The sequence below is a fragment of the Myotis nattereri genome (genome assembly GCF_964212035.1).
Source record: "Myotis nattereri genome assembly, chromosome: X".
In the NCBI taxonomy this organism is placed as follows: Eukaryota; Metazoa; Chordata; class Mammalia; order Chiroptera; family Vespertilionidae; genus Myotis; species Myotis nattereri.
Window position 1 is genome coordinate 96,659,853 of NC_138078.1, and position 14,056 is coordinate 96,673,908.

Below are 14,056 nucleotides of genomic sequence, written 5' to 3' on the forward strand. Positions count from 1 at the left end.
TAAAAGCACTATTATTATTTCAACATGTTGTCACAACTCTTAAGATTATGAAAAATGAGTAAACTAAAATTGTAGACTTTTAAGATAAATAATTTCAATGAATTAGTTTTAAATGTTTTCTCTAAATTTTTGGTTTCAGAATGTTAACCAACCCTCAACATCCCAAACAGCAATAAAAGAAAGTCAAAGTCAGGAACTAGATGGTAAACAGAATCAAGATGATGGTTCTGTGAGTTGTCAAACTACATGTACAAGTTTGAGCCCTCCCAAGAAAAAAAGGATTCTGCAAGGGCCATTTGGCAAACTGTAAGTCATTTGTATTAAATACATACATAGAATATTAGGTTGTTTTGTTTTGTTGGTTTCTTTCTATCCTGTAAAATGCATAGTTGTACTAGAAGCTGTATTAGTTTTCTAGGGCTGATGAAGTACAAGATCAAGGTATTGGTAGGGTGAATTCCTCATAAGAGATGTGAGGTAGAATCTGTTCCATGACTCTCACCTAGCTTCTGGTGGTTTACTGGCAATATTTAGTATTTCTTAGCTTATAGACGAATCACCCCAATCTGTGCCTTGATCTTCTTCACCTGGCATTCTCCCTATTGTGTAAATTTGTGTCTAGATTTCCACTTTTTATCAGGACACCATCCACATTGGATTACGGATCCATTCTGGGGTACTGGTCTACTCCAATATTATATTATCTTAACCAACTGCATCTTCAATGACCCTATTTTGAAATGTCACATTCTCACTGTCCTTGAAAATGTAATCAGTTACATATTATTAGTCTGTCCTCTGGTCCCTTAAAATTTATGTCCTCACATGCAAAATACATTCAGCCCATCACAATATCCCCAAATGTCTTAACCCATACCAACGTTGACTCTAAGTCCAAAATCTCATCTAAATATCATCTAAATCATGTGTGGATGAGATGCCGGGTGATTCATCCTCAGACAAAATTATTTTCTATCTGTAACTTGTGAAACTACACATTATCTATCCAAAATACAATTGGTGGGACAGGCATTCCAAAAGGAAGAAATTGCAAGGAAGAAAAGGATCATGGGTCACAAGCAAGTCTGAAACCTAGCAGGATCAGTTCCACTTGATTTTAAGGCTCCAGAATTATCCTGTTTGGCATGATACTATGTCCTCTGGGCTCAACAGGTGACAGCCTGAGTGGGTAGCTGGCTCTGTACTCTGGAACTGAGGTGATGGCTCTACCTTCATAAAGAAAAGGCCTTACCCTCAGGGTTATTCTTCCCTTTTTAAAAAAGAATAACACACAATCTCAGCTGGATATATCTATCAGGTCATTTCCTGACTTTAGAATTCCAGTAACCCAACAGCCTTTCTTCATTTCCTCTCACCTATATCCCTTCAGTCTAAGCCAGCGGTTCTCAACCTGTGGGTCGCGACCCCTTTGGCGGTCGAACGACCCTTTCACAGGGGTCGCCGAAGACCATCCTGCATATCAGATATTTACATTATGATTCATAACAGTAGCAACATTACAGTTATGAAGTAGCAACGAAAATAATTTTATGGTTGGGTCACAACATGAGGAACTGTATTTAAAGGGCCAGAAGGTTGAGAACCACTGGCTAAGCTAACAGCATGCCAGATGAGATAGTTGATTGGGCCCACAGGTCACAAGCCTAATGTGTTGGGCAAATGGTTCGCCAACAATACCCTTGGTGTTCTATCCAGAGCAAACCTTCTCATTTTTTGAAATTGAGTAGGCTGAGAATTTTCCAAGTATTGAAGTGTGCTTCCTTTTTTCTTAACAATTCTCTTTACAAATGTCTCTACCCTCTCATATTTTACTATAAGCAGCAAGGAAAAACCAAGCTGTGCCTTCAACACTTTGTAAGTTCAGCTCAATATGCAAGTTCATTGCATACAAGTTTCACTTTCCATCCAACAAAACACAATTCTGCCAAGTCCTCTGCTATTTTATAACAAGGGTCACCTTTCATCCAGCTTCAAATTAGACATTATTTCTTTCTGAGACCTCACCAGAAGCACCATTTACATTCATATTTCTAGCAACATTCTGTTCATGACAATATGTGTTTTCCCTAAGAAACAGAAGCTTTGTCTACAGCTTTGTTCTTTTCTTTCTGAGTCTTCAAGAGATTCTCCTTCAAAATCCATATTTCTAGCAATGTTCTCTTCAAAGCAGTCGAAGCTTATTCTGTTACTGAATCTCAAAACTCTTTCAGCCTCCACTTAATACCTAATTCCAAAGCCACTTCCACATTTTTAATTATTTGTTACAGCAGCACCCTACTTCCTGGTACTGAAATCTGTATCAGTTTTCTAGGGCTGCTATGACAAAGTACCACAAGTTGTATGGCTTAAACAACAGAAAATTATTGTCCCGCAGTTCTTTAAGCTACAACTTTAAAATTAAGGTGTCAGCAGGGTTGGTTCCTTTTGAGGGTTGTAAGGAAGAATCTGCCCCATGCCTCTCCTCTAGCATCTGGTGATTTGCTGACAATCTTTGACATTCATGGGCTTGTAGAAACATCACCCCAATCTGTATCTGTGTTCAAATATCCCTTTTTTATAAAAACATCTGTCATAGTAGTGGCCCACGCTACTCCAGTATGACTTCATCTTAACTAATTACATCTTCAGTGACCCTGTCTCCAAATAATTTCACATCTGCCTTGCTCAGCATGGACTGATTGAAAATTAATTTAAAATGGGAAGTAACCCAAAAATAAACATTTTAATTTATGTATGCATTATATTTTAACTTAAAATACTATAAATGTATTTAATTAATTTATTTTTTTTAAATATATTTTATTGATTTTTTACAGAGAGGAAGGGAGAGAGATAGAGAGTCAGAAGCATCGATGCGAGAGAAACATCGATCAGCCGCCTCCTGCACATCCCCCACTGGGGATGTGCCCGCAACCCAGGTACATGCCCTTGACCGGAATCGAACCTGGGACCTTCCAGTCTGTAGGCCGACGCTCTATCCACTGAGCCAAATCGGTTTCGGCGATAAATGTATTTAATTTAAAACAATTTGTTCATCAGTTGTTTAAGCATGGATCTTTTATACATAAACTTCTCCATTATGAATTGTATATAATTAACAGTTTTGGTTTCTTTGCAGTAGCAACAAAACTGAGAAACTAATAAAGAAGGTGAAGTACAGAATCATTTAGATTTTTTTTTTTAATTGACACTAATCTTTTGTAATAGCTATGTCCAATCAGACTCAGTTTGGGGTTATATACTGAGCTTGTATCTGGCTATGTGAGCTAGAAAATTAAATCATTGATTTTTGGGTTCTTCCTTTCTAATATATGCATATTTGCTATACATTTTTCTCCATGCACTGATTTAGCCACCTCCTACTTCATTATCAGTTAGTTCAAACATTTTTTTGGTTTTCAGTGTGACTCTCTTCAGACTCATATCATTTCATTTCCAATCACTTGAGAATCTCTAGTTGCATTTTTAAAATTTAATTCAGCTTATCTTCACTCTGGAAAGAGAAAATATTCTGAACTATTTTAATTATTTGAAATGTGTTGAAAGGCTGTTCTTAAATTGTACATGTGGTCAATTTTGGTAAATGCTTTTTCATATGCACTCAAAAAATGTGAATTCCATCATCCTTGAGTGCGGTGTTCTATACATGTCAGTTAGGTCTAAGTATTCTAATTGTGTTGTTAATATTTATTGTTGACAGTGTTACAGATGCCCCCCTTTTTACTTCTCATTGCCCTGCTCCACCAGTGCCAGGAGCCGGCCCATCCTTGCTGTTTCAAGGGACCTGGCATATATGGCATACTGTTCTTAATACGTTTGCTCACCTTCTTGGCACTATGTGTTTTAACCAAGGCCACCTCTCTGAGAAAGGTTGTTTCCCCAGGTAGGGATTATCCCCTGAAGTTAGATGCTGGGGTCCAACCCCAGCAGGTCCAGGGGTCCCCAAAGGTGTGGACGGAGTCGGCGAAGAAGGAATGACACGGAGACAGCGTTCAGTTGATCAGCAGCCTAGCCAGGATCTCCAGCCAAGTTCTGGTCAGGATCTCCAGCCAAGTTCTGGTTAGGATCTCCAGCCAGGTTCTGTGTCCATGTTCTCTTGCTAGGTTCTCCAGCCAGGTTCTCTAGGTTCTCCAGCCAGGTTCAGTCACCAGGTTCTAGTCAGGTTCTCTTGCCATGTTCTATCCAGGTTCTGTAGCCAGGTTCTGTCTCTAGGTTCTTCAGCCAGGTTCTCTCACTAGGTTCTGTCTCTAGGTTCTGTGGCCAGTTTCTGTCCAGGATCTTTTGCCATGTTCTCTAGGTTCTGTCTCCAGTTTCTGTCCAGGATCTTTTGCCATGTTCTCTCCAGCAAAGTTCTTCTGTCTCTAGGTTCTGTGTCTAGGTTCTGTGTCTAGGTTCTGTGTGCTGTTGTCTTGTTACATCTGTATTTATACCAGTTGATTCCAATCCTATCAATCTCTATTCCAAAGGTTAGGGCATTTCTTATCTCCATTCCAGGGAGTAAAGATTATGTAGCTTAAGCATGATTGTTTGTAGTTAAAGTGATTAATTACCCGCCTGGCACTTAGTTAAGGGGTTTTGTTCCCTCCCTAACTTCAGGGGAAAATCCCTACCTGGGGAAACAACCTTTCTCAGAGAGGTGGCCTTGGTTAAAACCCATAGTGCCAAGAAGGTGAGCAAACATATTAAGAACAGTACGCCATATATGCCAGGTCCCTTGAAACAGCAAGGATGGACCGGCTCCCGGCACACCAGGATCCCACCACCACCACCCCTGCCTTCACCACCCTATTGTCTATGTCTATGGGTAATACATATCTATATATATATAAAAGCCTAAGCTACCGTTATGACTAAACAACCAGAACAATCGGTCATCTGGTCGCTATGGTGTGCACTGACCACCATGGGGCAGACACTCAATGCAGGAGCTTCCCCCTGGTGGTCAGTGTGTTCCCACAGCCAACCTCCCGCAGCCCCTCCCTCCACATGGCCCCCATTGACCCCTGGTGCTAAATCTTTCGTAGACAACCTGCTTCTCGGTCTGGGTTTCATATGTAGCAGAGCAGATCCCTCGATGCGATCTATTGAAAGTCAGCCCTCAACACAAGGGTTCATTTGATTTCTTGTTCATTTATTTTGATTTTTAGATTTAATTGTTCATAGATATGTAGTTATTGCCACTTTATTGTTTATATTTCTTGTGTCTTCTTCTTCCTCTACCTCTTACTCCTCCTTTTTTCAAAGAACATGCTTCAACATTTCATATAATGCTGATTTGATGGTAATGAACTCCTTTAGCTCTTTCTTTTCTGTGAAGCTCTTTATCTGACCTTCACTTCTCAATGACAGCTTTGCTGGGTAAAGTAATCTTCATTGTAGGTCCTTGCTTTTCATCGCTTTGAATATTTCTTGCTACTCCCTTCTGCCCTGCAAAGTTTATGTTGATAAATCAGCTGACAGACATATGGGCTCTCCCTTGTAGATAACTAACTGCTTTTCTCTTGCTGCTTTTAAGATTCTCTCTTTGTCTTTAACCTTTGTCATTTTAATTATGATGTGTCTTGGTGTGGGCCTCTTTAAGTTCATCTTGCTTAGGATTCTCAGGTCATCTACAAATGGTTTAGCACCAGGGGCCCCTGGTTTAGCACCACGGGCCAATGGGCTTCCTATACTTGTATGTCTATTTCTTTCACCAGGTGGGGGAATTTTTCTGTCATTATTTCTTCAAATATGTTTTCAATTTCTTGCTCTTTCTCTTCTCCTTCCAGCACCCCCATGATACAAATGTTGGTATGTTTGAAGTTGTCCCAGAGGCTCCTTACACTATCTTCATATTTTTTATTCTTTGTTAAAATATGTTTTTATTGATTTCAGAGAGGAAGGGAGAGGGAGAGAGAGATACAAACATCAATGATGAGAGAGAACGACTGATAGGCTGCCTCCTGCACCCCCCAACTTGGGATTGAGCAGGCAACCCTGGCATGTACCTGCAATCCTGCCATGTGCCCTTGACCAGAATTGAACCCAGGACCCTTCAGTCTGCATGCTGACACTCTATCGCTGAGCCAAACCAGCTAGGGCCATATTTTTCATTATTCTTTTTTTGTGCTCTTCTGATTGGGCGTTTTTTGCTTCCTCATATTCAAATTGTTGATTTGATTCTGGGCTTCCTCTACTCTACTGTTGATCCCTTATAAATTATTCTTTATTTCAGTTAGTGTATCCTTTATTTGTGACTGGTCCTTTTTTGTGTCTATGATGTTCTCACTAATTTCCTTGAAATTCTCACTAAGTTCCTTGAGCATCCTCAAAACCGTTGTTTTGAACTCTGTATCTAGTAGTTTGCTTGTTTCTGTTTCATTTATTTATTTTTCTGGAGTTTTCTTCTGTTCTTTCATTTGTGTCATGTTTCTTTGTCTCTGCATTTTGGCTGCTTCCCTGTGTTTGTTACTATGCATTAGGTAGAGCTGCTATGTCTCCTAGAATTGGTAGAGTGGCTTTGTATAGTAGGTGTCCTGTAGGGCCCAGTGGCTCAGCCTCCCCAGTCACCTGAACTGGGAACTCTAAGTGTGTTCCTGTGTGGGCTGTGTGCACAGTCTTGTTGTTGTTGAGCCTTGATTGCTGTGGGCATCACTTGGAATAATTGATCCCCCCAGGCCAGTTGGCTATGAGGACCAGCTGCTGCCTACAGTGGAAGAGCTGCTATACAAGATACCCTTATGGAGCAGAACTTGCTTTAGTGGGGCTTTGGTGCTCACTGAGTCTGCCCCTTGGGTGTGTCACTCATGGATGTGATAGAGTTGTAATCTGGTGTGGTCTGAAGCTGTCCACTGGGTGCACTCACTGGAGCCTTCTGGGGTGTGAAAAGTCAGCCACTGCCTATGCCCTGCCTGGGGATACCCAGCACAATCTAAAGAGCAATCTACAGATGGCTGCTGCTTGTGTTTGGCTAGGAGGTTCCCAGGAAAGGCCAGGCTGTGAACCTTGTTAAGCTGCTGCTAATGCTGGGCCTGGGGCCTCTTATTGAGAGGAATGGGGCATGTGACACCAGCTTCTGCTTGTTTGAGAGATTTTAGGAAAGTTTGAAGCCTGAGCCAGAACAGGCCATTCATATGGAAAGTACACTGCAAACAGCTTGGTTGGAGCTGCAAACTGCATGGGGCAGGATCTCAGGGAATCACCAGAGTGCAGTGAAGAGTGTTGACCAGGTTGATGGAGACTCATATATGATGCCTGCCAGTCAGCTCTGTGGAGGTGAGGTCCCAGCACTTTTGTCTGGGAGAAAACTGCCCCAGAGTTCTTTCCCTAATGCCAGGCAATATAGTTCCTCCTTGTATGGCCCTGGATCCTTTCAAGTTGATGCTCTATCACTGGAGCTCAGAGGGAGTGAGTCCAAGTAAGTCCTTGCATGGGTCCTTTAAGAGGAACTGCCTTGAACTCCAGTAACCTCTGTGTCACTGAGCCACAATCCCACTGGTTTTAACAGCCCAAGTTACAGGGACTTTTCTTCTCAACATTGGAACCCTGGGCTGGGGGCCTGGTATGGGACTGGAACCCCTTGCTCTACATGGGAGTCCTCCTCAGCCACAATATCCCTCCCAATTAAAAACACGCCACACATAGGTGTCAGACCAGCCCCTTCTGTGCCTTCATCCCTTCTACCAGTCTCAATGTGCTTTCTTCTTTAATTTTCTAATTGTAGTACTTCCATTCATCCAGATTCCAGGTGGATCTGAATGGTGGTTGTTCTGTATTTTAGTTGTAATTTTGATGTGGTTGTAGGAGGATGTAAGTACCTACATTTACCTACGCTGCCATCTTGGTTCTCTCTCTGATTACATCTTTTATAGCCTCTGCTTTTTCCATCAGCTAATTGAGCAGGTAACACTGTTAACATCTTCTGACATGACTGATGATTTATTTCTCCTTTTAGTTCTGTCCATTTTTTGGTACAAATATGACTGAATACATATAGATTTAGGATTGTGATGCCTTTCTGATGATTGACCCCTTTGTAACTATGACATTTTTTTCATCTTTCACAATGTTTTCTACCTTAAAGTCTACTTGGTGTAGTACTAAATTACTTATACCAATTTTCTTTTGTTTAAGCCTTATACAGTATGTATATTCTATCCACATTACTTTGGACCTTTCTATGCCCTCACTTTTTTCGTTTTTATTTCTCACCCAAGGGTATGTTTATTGATATTTTTGAGGGAGGGAGGGAGGGAAGGAGGAAGGGAAGGAGAGAGAGAGAGAGAGAGAGAGAGAGAGAGAGAGAGAGAGAGAGAGAGAGAAACATCTATGTGAGAGAAACATCAATCATTTGCCTCCCATATGCACTCCAACCGGGCATTGAACCTGCAATATAGACAAGTGCCCTGACCAGGAATTGAACCCACAACCTTTTGGTATATGGGATAGCGCTCCAACCAACTTACCCACCCAGCCAGGGCAAGGTTGTCAGTTTTAAGCAGCATATAGTTGTTTGTTTGTTTTTAACTAATGTGAGAATCTTAGTCTTTACTTAGAGTATATATTCTTCTCACTTTTACTGGAATTAATGATATATTTGTCTATCAATCTTCATACTGTTTGCTTAATAAAAAAAAGTTTTAATTATTCAATTTCCCCCTTTTTTGATAGTTGTATATTCTTTAGTGGTTACTCTATAAATTATAACCTGAACACTTAACTTATTATTATAGTTAAATACAGCCCTAGCCAGTTTGGCTCAGAAGATTGAGTGTCGGCCTGTGGACTAAAGGGTCTCGGGTTTGATTCCAGTCAAGTGCATGTACCTCGTTGCAGGCTTCTGGTCCTGGTCAGGGGCATGTGAGAGGCAACCAATCAATCTGTCTCTCTAACATAGTGTTTCTCTCTGTCTCTCCCTCTCCCTTCCACTCTCTCTAAAAGTCAATGGAAAAATACCCTCCTGTGAGGATTAAAAAAAAATTATTTTACTATTTTCCTGATAATGCTAGAACACTTCCAACTCCATTTATCCCCATTTTTATTATTTTTGTCTTACATTTTAATTGCACATATACTTAAAATTCCACAATATATTATTAGCATTGTCTTTCTTGTACGGTCAGCATTGATTTATATTTGTGCACATCTTCTTTTTTAGGTTCTCTTCATTCCTACCTGTCTTTCCAGACTTCATTTTGTTATTTTCTTTCTGACTGAAAATTTCCTCTCAGCACTTCTTTCAATGTAGCTTGTTGATCATATATTTCATTTTTCTTTGTCTAAAACATCCCTACCTCTCAATTTCTACATTTTAAATGTCAGACATGCTATTATATGGCATGTAACAAAGACATGTATTTCAATGGTATTTTCATGCCAAAAAACCCCAACCAATTTGACAGCTAAGCGAATTGAAAATAAAAAGTAAGCACATCCTTGAGAAACTCTTGTCCATATGCACTGTATTCATGAAAATATTACATTACTAGAGGCCCGGTACACAGATTCATACACCAGTGGGGTCCCTCTGTGTGGCCTGCGGAGATTGGGCCGAAACCAGCAGTCCAACACTACCTGCCGTTCCTGCCTGCTGCTCCTGTTCATCCTGGCCCCGCTGCGCCTGCCACCACCACTGCTCGGTAGGCTCGCTGTGGTCTCTGGGCTGTGGTGGCCAGCTGTGAGCCCTGTATCTGGCTCCCGTTGGTCAGCTGAGTGGCACTCCTGCTGTGGGAGCACACTGACCACCAGGGGACAGATTCTGCATTGACCACCTGCCCCCTGGTGGTCAGTGCACGTTATAGCTCCTGGTTGACCGGTCAAATGGTCGACCCTATGTATAAAAGCATAGGCTTTTATACATATAAACTAGGGGCACAGTGTACAAATTTGTGCACCTTGAAAAGAACTGTGGGCCACAAGGCTGCAGTGGGCACAGGGGCGGGTCTTGGCCCATCCTCCATGACCCTGCCCAGCCCCTCCTGCCATGGCCCCTGGTCCCCTGTCTGGTGCTCCCGCTCACCTGCTCCACCATCCTGCCATGGCCAATGGCCACCATGTTCTGTGTGCACGCGCCCTAGTGGTCAGCACACATCATAGCGACCAGTTGTTTGGTTGTTCCGCCATTCAGTCTATTTGCATATTAGGGTTTTTTATATATAGACTAGAGGCCTGGTGCACAAAAATTTGTGCATTCGGGGGGAAGAGGGGGCCCCTCAGCCTGGCCTGTGCCCTCTCACAGTCTGGGACCCCTCGGAAGATAACACCCTGCTGGCTTAGGCCTGCTCTCGGGTGGCAGAGGGCAGGCCCAATCCCTAGGTGCAGCCCCTGGTTGGGCTCAGAGCAGGGTCGATTGGGGTGTTGGAGCGCCGCCCCCTGTCATGCACAGAGCAGGGTGGATCGGGAGGTTGTGATGCCACCCCCAGTCACGCTCAGCGTAGGGCCGATTGGGGGGTTGGGGCACCGCCCCCTGTCACACTCAAGGTAGGGTTGATGGGGTGGTTGTGGCGCCACCCCCTATCACGCACAGAGCAGGGCCAATCCGGGGGTTGGGGCGCTGCCCCCTGTCACACACAGAGCAGGGCCCATCAGGGGGGTTGGGGCTCCTTACCCTGTCACGCACGGAGCAGGGTTGATGAGGGGGTTGGGGAGCTCCCCACTGTCACGCACAGAGCAGGGCCCATCAGCTAGCTGAGGAGCTCCCCCCTGTCACTCAGAGAGTAGGGCCGATAGGGGAGTTGGGGCGCCGCCCTCTGTCACACACAGAGCAGGGCAGATCAGGGGGTTGGGATGCCACCACGGTCACACTCAGGGCAGGGCCGATGGAGAGGTTATGGCTCTACCCATCACACACAGAGCAGGGCCCGTGGGGGGGGGTTATGGCGCCGCCCTCTATCACCCACAGAGCAGGGCGGATCAGGGGGTTGGGGCGTCGCCACTCTCACACTCAGGGCAGGGCCGATGGAGAGGTTATGGCTCTACCCATCACACACAGAGCAGGGCCCGTGGGGGGGGGGGTGTTGGGGCACCACCCTCTATCACCCACAGAGCAGGGCCAATCAGGGGGTTGGGGCACCACACCCTGTCACACACAGAGCCGCAGGGCGAACAGAGGTTGGGGAGCTCCCCCGTATCAGGCACAGAGCAGGGCTGATCAGGAGGTTGGGGTGCCTTCCCATGTCACAAACAGAGCGGGGCGGATAGGGAGGTTGTGGCCCGCCCCCTGTCACACACAGAGCTGCAGGGCGATCAGGGGGTTTGGGCGCTGCCACCTGTCACACTGATCCCGGTGCTGGGAGGCATATTACCCTTTTACTATATAAGGTAGAGGCCTGGTACACATCTGGGGGCCGGCTGGTTTGCCCTGAAGGGTGTCCTGGATCAGGGTGGGGGTCCCCACTGGGGTGCCTGGCCAGCCTGGGTGAGGGGATGATGGCTGTTTGCAGCTGGTCACACACCCTTCAGGGTGGGGGTCCCCACTGGGGTGCCTGGCCAGCCTGGGTGAGGGGCTGAGGGCTGTTTGCAGCTGGTCATACACCCTTCAGGGTGGGGGTCCCAACTGGGGTGCCTGGCCAGTCTGGGTGAGGGGCTGAGGGCTGTTTTTAGGCTGGCGGGTGAGGGATGCTCCCAACCACTCCTTTTTTACTGTTGTTTTTTTTTTTTTTTTATTCTGGGCCGGCTTTAGCTCTGAGGCTCCAGCTCTTAGGCCTCCACTGCTGAAAGTAGGTATCTGGTTTGTTTCGGTTCGAAACAATCTATAACTCCAGCTCTGACTCCAGCTCTGAGATATATTTGTTAAAATGTTTCAAACTGCAGGCTCAGAGGCCGGCAAGGCAGGCGGGGAACGTTGGTTTCCTCTGTCACTGAAGCAAGCAAGCCTCATGTTAGTTTCAAGCTGCCTGGCTGCCGGCCGCCATCTTGGCTGACAGTTAATTTGCATATCGCCCTGATTAGCCAATGGGAAGGGTAGCGCTCGTACGCCAATTACCATGTTTCTCTTTTATTAGATAGGATTCTTAACAGCTATTTATAGGAACCCATCCATTATCCATCAATAGTGAAATGGATAAATCGTGGTATATTCATATAAGAGAGCACTACAACGCAATGAAAATGAATAAACTTGCCCTGGCCAGTGTGGCTCAGTTGGATGTCATCCCATGTATTGAAAGGTCATCAGTTCTGTTCCCAGTCAGAGCACATGCTCAGGTTGTGGATTTGATACCTAATCAGAATTTGTGCAGGAGGCAAATAAATGATAGATGTTTCTCTTTCACATCGATGTTTCTCTCTTTCTCTTACTTTCTCTCTCAAAAAGCAATAAAAACATTCAAAAAATGAATGAACTTCAGCTACGTGCAGCAATGTGAATTAATATTAAAATAAAATATTGAAAAAAATAATTTTGTGGAAAAGAGGCAATATTAACAAAATAAGAGCCCTGACCAGTGTGGTTCAGTCATTAGAGCGTTGGCCAACCATGGAAGAGTCATGGGTTAGATTTCCATCAAGGTCACGTATCTGGATTGTGGGTTTGCTTCCCAACCCTGGTTGGGGCCAGTGCAAGAGGCAACCAATTGATGTTTCTTTCTCTCCCAGGCCCTCTCTTTTGAGACTGTATCTGTTTTGTCCATCTTTCCCTCTGTTTCTTGAACATATTAATCATTGTATTGTAAATCCTGGCCTACTGCCCAGCCTACAGGGCTCAGTGGTTGAGCGTCGACCTGTGAACCAGGAGGTCATGGTTCAATTCCCAGTCAGGGCACATGCCCGGGTTGTGGGCTTGATCCCCAGTGTGGGGTGTGCAGGAGGTGGCCAATCAGTGGTTTTCTCTCATCATGGATGTTTCTATCTCTCTCTCCCTGTACCTTCCTCTCTGAATCAATAGACATATATTTTTTAAAAAATAATAATAAATCCTGGCCTGCTAACTCCAATGTCTAGGTCACCTATTGGTCTTCTTCTGATGGTACAATAATAGTAAATATGACCATTTAAGAGCTTGTATAAACCAACATTTTATTCCAAACTAGAGGCCCAGTGCATGAAAATTTGTGCACTCGAGGATGGGGGGTGTCCCTCAGCTGGGCCTGCGCCCTCTCACAGTCCAGGACCCCTCAGGGGATGTCTGACTGATGGCTTAGGCCCTCTCCCTGGGGGATCCGGCCTAAGCTGGCAGTCAGACATCCCTCTGGCAGGCCTAAGCTGTTAGTTGGACATCCTTAGTGCTGCCACAGAGGCGGGAGAGGCTCCAGCCACCACTGCTGTGCTGGCCAGCCATGAGCCGGCTTCTGTCTGAGAGGTGCTTCCCCTGTGGAAGCGCACTGACCACCAGGGGGCAGTGCCTGCATTAAGTGTCTGCTCCCTGGTGGTCAGTGTACATCATAGCAACTGGTCATTCCTGGTTGTTCTGCTGTTAGGGTCAATTTGCATATTACCCTTTTATTATATAGGATGATAGTAAATCATGGTACTCTCTCTTTTTTATTATATTTTTATTGATTTCAAAGAGGAAGGGAGAGGGAGAGAGAGATAGAAACATCAATGATGAGAGAGGTTCATTGATTGGCTGTCTCCCGCACGCCCCACACTGGAGACCAAGCCCTCAACACAGGCAGGTGCCCTTGACCAGGAATCAAACCTAGGACCCTTCAGTCTGCAGGCCGACGCTTTATCCACTGAGCCAAGCTAGCCAGGGCATGGTACTCTCTTTTAGATAAAATGTGTAAAAATCCATCAACTTATTCAAAAAGTTAGCACTGAGAAATCAAGTATAATAAATGGGACATTAAAACTTCTTCATTTCATCCTACTGATAAGATTACTTCCATTACCTCATTTGATGCTCAACATCCCTGTGAGGGAGGCACAGGATAATTATCTCAATTTTGTAGATTAAGAATTTGAGATTCAGAAAGGATAAAATATGGTAATTAAGCATGTGTGTATGTATATTAAGTACTTTTAATTTCTTTGCATAAAAGATACTTTATAAGATTATAATAATGTTAATTATAATCCTGTTATATAAATTAGGGACTGACACATAATAGAATCTATA

General features: G+C 44.2%; 1 protein-coding gene across 1 annotated transcript in view; it reads left to right on the top strand.

Annotated features, from left to right (window-relative positions):
* The window catches only part of LOC308536250 (RPA-related protein RADX-like), a 57,023-nt gene that overhangs the window by 15,747 nt on the left and 27,220 nt on the right, over nucleotides 1-14,056 (top strand). The window contains exon 10 of the mRNA XM_081115349.1: nucleotides 140-306. Within this exon, the coding sequence (XP_080971475.1) occupies nucleotides 140-306 (167 nt within the window). The remainder of the gene's footprint in view (nucleotides 1-139; nucleotides 307-14,056) is intronic.